This window comes from Corvus moneduloides, chromosome 4 (assembly GCF_009650955.1).
Source record: "Corvus moneduloides isolate bCorMon1 chromosome 4, bCorMon1.pri, whole genome shotgun sequence".
Lineage (NCBI taxonomy): Eukaryota > Metazoa > Chordata > Aves > Passeriformes > Corvidae > Corvus > Corvus moneduloides.
In genome coordinates this window covers 35,306,044-35,313,020 of record NC_045479.1, presented here as the reverse complement: position 1 = coordinate 35,313,020, position 6,977 = coordinate 35,306,044, and the positions used below count along the sequence as shown (strand labels likewise).

The following is a 6,977-nucleotide window of genomic DNA, read 5'->3' as shown; positions in this document are numbered from 1 at the left end:
AAACCCACACAAGCACGTAAGTCACAAAAATCTTCAATATATTTGACTCCTGTGTTGCTGAATAAATTGTGAGCATTCAAGTAACAAATAAGTATAAATTTAAAGTTCATGGGTTGCACTACATCAGCCTGACAGTCTTGGAGGGCAGTGGACTGACACACAGGTTTTGTACTGCAGTTTTCCATATGCTCTGCACCGTCAAATTTCCAAACAAATAGATTCAATGCTGCTCTCCTGAGCCCAACTCACTGACTGCTTAGCTCACCTTTGTCCACCTCCTGCCATTCCCTTCCAGCCCTCCTCCCTGTGGAGCCCTGTTATGTACACAAGGTTTGTGCTCCTGTCACAAAGTGAAGCAACAACTGGAGACGTTGTCGGAAACATTCCTTAAGAGTGTTACATCCTGCTGCCATACCCTCACTGTTTCCAGAAAACTGAGAGAGCAGCACCGCACGTGGCTGGTCCGTGGGACATGAGTAGGTCACAGCAGCACCTTACATCACAGCCTGCAAAGAGGTCAAACCAGCAGAGGAGGTCAGGCAGTGAGACTCAATCCACTAGAGCCTCACTAAATGCTCATGTGAAAGACTTAGTAGTTGTAAGAATTTTGTTGCTACAAAGATACACAACACATCATCTGTTAGTAGAATGCAGAATGACTGCGAAATCAAGGACTTACATTTGAGTAAAATCCAAATAGTTTTCCTTCTATTAGGAAATAATAAAATGTCCTATCTAGGTAAGTACAAACCTGCCCGCTTTTTAATGAGATGCTCTTTCTACTAAGAGTGATTTACCAGCAAACACACCTTAATTTCTCTGGGTCTGATTATTCGCTATGTAAGTCCTCACACTGGTGAGAAGTCAGGTTAACAAAAAAAAGAAGGCCACCAAACAAATGCCTTACATTCCACAGGTGCAATTATTTCACAAATAAAAAGGAAGTGAACACAAGACTTTGTAGGTGGTGCTTGGAGATCCATACCATGTATTCCTTTTGAAATCTGAGACACATTACCATTTTAGAGTACTCTGAGCTCAGTAAAACTAAATAGGGATATTGTTAGTGCTGGGACTTTTTGTAAAAGTATAGTATCTTACCTGAGGGGTTTCTTTTCCATTCTGCTATCATTTTTTTTGCTTGTTTTGTATACGGTGATATTCATGCTCCAATTAACTCTTACAATGCTACAGCCTACAACCTCTTAGCTCTTATTCCTGTTTTTATGCTAGAAAGCAAAGGGAACAAGCAGCACAAAGCCTTTAACCTTATCTTCCAGGCGAACTGATCACATATGTTGGTTACTGTCTTCTTTTGCTACTAGAAGGCAGACAGATACATGTACATAGGCATATCCCTGGTTTTCACACAGGCTCCTCTAGGATGATTGCTTTCAGTTCCAGGAAGAGCATGCAGCAGATGAACACCCAAATGAGGATGAATTTTAAAGACCTAAGAAAGCATGCTCCCAAAATGTAAGTTTTAAACACTTGAAAAATACCTATTTAATGGTATACTTCATATTAAAACATAGGTCTTCAGTAGCAGACCTCAGATAATACCCACATAGGGAATAGATTTAGATTTGCTTTCTTCTTCTTTAAAAGTTCCCTGGGCACCCAACAAAACTGAATTACTAATGGCTCACCTTTGAGTTGATCGTAAGTCTTAGCTGAACCTTTTTGTCTAACTGGCTTAATTAGGTATTATCTTTTCTCTTTCTCACCTAAATAAAGGTTTTATAATGTCTTAATATTTCAGCTCCTGCAGCTGCTTTCATTGCGCAAGTTAAAGATCTCCGCTATGCAGAGCCACCTATTTTCACAAAATATGTAAAACCTAAATCGATTTTGAGATTTCCACTCATCTACAAAAACTAACTGAAATTGGCTAACAAGAGGGTGACCATTCCCTTTCCATGACAGAGAAACACTGGATGATAGACACGTGTGACTGCATGAACACTGTTCCTTAAGAAACAGCCTTAAAAAAATAAATCACTTTTCAGGTCACATGTTAAAGCTTTGTACAATCGAGGGTTTGAGATGTGCCAAATCTTACACATTCTGCACAGTCCTATTCACTTGAACAGAACTAATCACTCAAATTGCATAAAGCTAAGTGCTTGTTTAAATCCTCACATGACTGATGACTAATGTTCACTATTTAAAATCCTGTCCAAAGACAAAGAAACTGATTGTTGCATTTGAGCAGTCAACTTTCTAATTCATCATAGTAATTTAAATCCGTATCATTTAAAATATCTAAGAAGCGTGACCTCACTTCATCAAAAGATTCTCCTTTTGTCCTGGAAAATTTTGCATACTAAATACTACAGCATTGGAAGTAAAATATTTTCAGTCTGAAAGTGATTTAAATTCCGTATTTTATGACAGGTATTAAACAAGAAAAAAACGCAGACAGAAGCTAAATTTGGTGGGGTTCCCTGAATGCACTAAATCTAAAGAGAACTCTGAGTCGATCTTAAATATAACAATTACTGAGTATTTAAATGAGTATAAAGCATTGCCTGAATATGTCTCAGTGTACAGTGTAGAGCGTACAGTCCTAGAAGACAGGGTTTAATGCATCATCTTCTCCAGCTAACCAAACTTTAAAATTATAAAAGCTATGTAATTTGGATTGTTGCGTCTCGAGGAGGTTCAAAGAGTGACTGTAAGCCTTTCAGGCATGGCATCATTATGTTCTCTTTAAAGCAGAAGCCCATCTAGGTTCTGCTTTGTGACCGGCACCCACCGAAGTGCACTGCGGTGTCAGCAGCGGACAAAGCCTCTCGCAGGCTGCACACGCTCCCCATTCCTCCCGGGAGCCCTTCCCGCAGCCGCGTCCCCGCTCCCCATCCCTCCCGGGAGCCCTTCCCGCAGCCGCGTCCCCGCTCCCCATCCCTCCCGGGAGCCCTTCCCGCAGCCGCGTCCCCGCTCCCCATCCCTCCCGGGAGCCCTTCCCGCAGCCGCGTCCCCGCTCCCCATCCCTCCCGGGAGCCCTTCCCGCAGCCGCGTCCCCGCTCCCCATCCCTCCCGGGAGCCCTTCCCGCAGCCGCGTCCCCGCTCCCCATCCCTCCCGGGAGCCCTTCCCGCAGCCGCGTCCCCGCCAGCGCTCTGCCCGCCGCTCGTGCCCCGGCCGGGCCCTGCCCGCCGCGCGCCGCCCCCGGGGCCTCCAGCGGGGCCGGGGCCCTGCGCTGCCGCAAAGCGCGCCAGGCGGGGCGGAGGCGGGCGCGCGCTCTGTCGCGCTGCCGGAAGCGCTGGCGTTGTGCTTTGCGGCCCGCGCCCCTGATCCGAGGCCAGGAAGCCCCGTCCGGCCTTTCCGCGGAGCCGCCGCCGAGGGCAGGTGAGTGTCGGGGCGCTCCGGCCGCGCCCGCCCGCGCCCCCGGCCGCCCGCGCTGATAACGCTCCCTCTCTCTTGCAGGAACAGCCATGCCGGCCAAGGGCCCCCTGCAGAGCGTCCAGGTCTTCGGACGAAAGGTGAGGCGTGGGCATGGTGGCTTGCACCGTCTGCTCCTCGCTCCCGGGCTGGGCCGCTCCTTTGGGCCGTTCGCGCTCGGGGTGTCTCGGCCGCAGCACCTGGCCAGGGCCGTGCGGCGGGGCTTGGCCGCGGGAGGGCCGGCGGGGTGAGTCCCGCTCGGCAGCCCACGTGTCCCGCTCCGTGGCTGCCAGAGCGCGCCGTGTCCCTGGGGCGCTGCGGAGCTGGGGGGAAGGGTTTGTTCGGCTCGGGAGTGGATCTGGGTTGCCTCTCACCGGAGTCTTCGGGAGTGGCCGACGCTGCCGCCCCAGTCCACAGCGGCCTGGCTTACCACTGCTGGTATTCGAGGGCCACGTTGTGAGGTGGTGGCGGGAAGGTAAAGTTCTCACTGCTGGAATGCAGAGTCTCGAGTAACTCACGGTACCAATCTTTTGCGACGAAACGAGCCGTAAAAAAAGGGTGTTGTAGAATGGAGGGGTCTTTTCCGTCGTGTACAACTAGATCTTGTAACTATAAATCAAACACTGAAACTTTTATTAAGATGTTGCCTTAATACTGTGAAGGTGTAAGGAGAAGTACTGTTTTGTTTAGTGCAAAATGTTAGTTTCGGGCATAAGACTAAGATTGCTAGATGGTTAAAATGAAATGGAAGTTCCTGCTGCTTATGCAAAAATGGAATGCTGTGTTAATACACATTTGGCTTTTTAGAAAACTGCAACGGCTGTTGCCCACTGCAAGAGAGGGAATGGCCTCATTAAAGTTAATGGAAGACCTCTGGAAATGATTGAGCCCAGAACTCTGCAGTATAAAGTAAGCATCCACCCAGCATCCACCCTGCTTCCCCTTTATACATGTAATTGCTTGATACTGGAGACGAGTTGCTTGTCTTATTGAAAGTACCAAATTTTTGGTTGTTAACTGATTACCTAAAATACAGATGCTGTTATGAAAATTAAGTAAAGTGCACTTCTGTGATGGGGTGTTTTGTTTAACAGGTTTCACTTAATGTGAAGTATTTTTTGCATTTCCTGTACACCTTATAAGCTGAAATAGGTGCCCTCATTGGAGCCCTAATTTTAAAAAGGTTGTTTAGAACTTTATACAATAGCTGCTGGAAAATGCTGAGAGAATCTAAGTGGAGAAAACTACCTATAAATTATTCCAGGTCTTCAGTTTCAATGAACTTACTTTTTACATGTAGTTACGGCATTCTAGTTAAACTGTTCCCTTGCTATTAATTCCCATGTGCATGTGTTTTGCTGTTAAGATATTTGAAACTGAAATAAACCAAAGACTTCAGTAAATGTATGTTACGACAGCGCTAGTAAATGTTAAAGAACTCTGCAAGCGGTGTACTTGACCTTGGTGTGTGCTTTTAAAATCAAGGCTCTTATTTTTCAGAGTATTTGGTAAGTTATTACAAGCTCTAATCCTCATTACAAATGAATTTTCTTTGTGTTTTGTTTCCCAGCTGCTTGAACCTGTCCTCCTCCTGGGGAAGGAACGGTTTGCTGGTGTTGACATCAGAGTCCGTGTGAAGGGTGGTGGCCACGTAGCACAAATCTATGGTATGGTTCTTGGTGTGGGTTGGAATGGGCAAAGCCACTCTAGTGAGTTGATGCTGGCTGGATGCCAGGTGCCCACCAAGCTGCTGTGTCATTTCTCTCCTTATCATGATGGGGAGGAGGAGAAACTAAGATGGAAAAATTCGTGGGTCAGGACGGCAGATTATTAAAGCAAAAGCAAAGGCTGTGCTGAAGCAAAGGAAAACAAAAGGCTTCCGTCAGCAGGCAATGTTCAGCCACTTCCCAGGAAGTGGGACCTCAATACCTGTAGCAGGTGCTCTTCCTTTGCTTTTACTGCTGAGCAGACATCCTCTGATATGGAATATCCTCTGGTCAGTTTGAATATCAGCTGTCCTGGCTATGTTTCCTCCAAGATCTTGACTGCTGCCAGCCTAATGGTGACGGGGAAATGTTGTAGGCACAGCCTTGGTGCTGTGCAAGCACTGCTCGGCTGTAGCCAGAACACAGACCAAGTGAGAGCTGTCACGGGAAAATACCTCAGCCAGACCCAATGCAGCCATGTAGTTAAGAGGCTTATGTTTGGGATAGTGACTTGCCAAACTCTGTTCTGTTTCTTTCTCCACTGTGCAAATGTAGTTTTTCATAAGGGCTTATTAATTACCTTTTATGTGCAAAGCTGTAACAGAGTAAGCCGAATGAAGCAAAATGATGAAGTTTTGAGGAAATGCTTGGGAGCTACATTTACATTGTGCAGTGTGAGAGGATTTTGGGAGGGGTTTAGCATTAGAAATTGTATCCTTAGTTGTATAGTTCCATCTTGTTCAGAAGCATCTTTCAGGTGATGAACAAAGCTGGGCAGTTTTCCCCTTGCAGAGAAGGCTGGGAATATATTTGCATTAGCTGTTGATAAGAGTTCATCTTGACAAAAGATAGATTTGTTCTGCTCCTAATTTGATTGTAGTTCATGAAGTGGAGCTGATGCTGCATAAAAAGCAGAGGCAAATTTCAGGCTCAAACTTGGTAGCATGTGTTTTTCAGAACATTCATATTTTCATCAAAATCCTGATGTTAATGTTTTGACAGATAAGTGTGACAACATCCTGACAGTTATTCCCATTCTCGTGGTGTGAGTTCTGGTTACTGTGGGTTACTGTGCTAGTTTTTCTGTTCCAGCAAGCAGACTATCCTGTTGACCCTTTTGCCTCCTTAGTCTTTCAGCACACAATCAATTTTATCTTTGTTGAAAAGTATAGACATTTCAGAGAACTGTTGTCTAAGGATTTTGAAAGTTGACCGCTTGTAGATAGGCAATGAACCTGCGTTAGTAACTCGGGAGAGAAGGTGATCAGACAGCTCTTGTGCAATGTCTTGGTTAGCTGGCAGTTGTCAAATCGACAAATGAGTCGTGGGTGGCCTCTTGGCACAGATTCCTTACGATTTGCCAAAGGTCACGTGGAGTATGTGGGAGGGGATATTAAGGAGAGAAAGGACAATTTGGCAGTGAACAAAATAGCACATTTCTCAGATAATTGACACTTTGTGTTTAAATTTTGAATAGATTTGCAATCCTTACTGATCTTTCATCTTTTTTTAATAGCTATCCGTCAAGCTATTTCCAAAGCTTTGGTGGCTTACTATCAAAAATGTAAGTAACTTTGATTGTTGTATTAGCTTGAAGTGGCAGTGTGTGGCTTTTGGTTGTTCTATTGCAAAAGGTATTAATATGGTTCCATGTGCAACTGCTTACACTAAAGATTTTTTTTTTTAAACAGATGTTGATGAAGCTTCCAAGAAAGAGATCAAGGACATTCTAATCCAGTATGATAGGACTCTGCTTGTTGCAGATCCTCGCCGTTGCGAATCCAAGAAATTTGGAGGACCTGGTGCTCGTGCACGCTACCAGAAGTCTTACCGTTAAAATTGGTCTCTAAATCATGTGACAGTCAATAAACAAAAAGAATTTGATAATT

At 45.3% G+C, this 6,977-nt stretch overlaps 1 protein-coding gene across 1 annotated transcript; it reads left to right on the top strand.

Moving 5' to 3' along the window:
* The first annotated feature begins 3,229 nt into the window (after positions 1-3,229).
* Positions 3,230-6,977, top strand: RPS16 (ribosomal protein S16). The gene is made up of 6 exons (XM_032107360.1): positions 3,230-3,349; positions 3,428-3,483; positions 4,190-4,291; positions 4,953-5,049; positions 6,605-6,652; positions 6,780-6,977. Exons 2-6 carry the CDS (start codon positions 3,436-3,438, stop codon positions 6,923-6,925), a joined length of 441 nt encoding a protein of 146 aa, XP_031963251.1. The 5' UTR covers positions 3,230-3,349; positions 3,428-3,435; the 3' UTR covers positions 6,926-6,977.

What these genes read in the sequence shown, in the direction of transcription:
- RPS16 (XM_032107360.1), top strand. Translation starts at nt 3,436, where the DNA reads ATGCCGGCCAAGGGCCCCCTGCAGAGCGTCCAGGTCTTCGGACGAAAG. An exon ending in CCACGTAGCACAAATCTATG is followed by an intron (nt 5,050 to 6,604) that starts GTATGGTTCTTG and finishes TTTTTTTAATAG; the next exon opens with CTATCCGTCAAGCTATTTCC. An exon ending in GGTGGCTTACTATCAAAAAT is followed by an intron (nt 6,653 to 6,779) that starts GTAAGTAACTTT and finishes TTTTTTAAACAG; the next exon opens with ATGTTGATGAAGCTTCCAAG.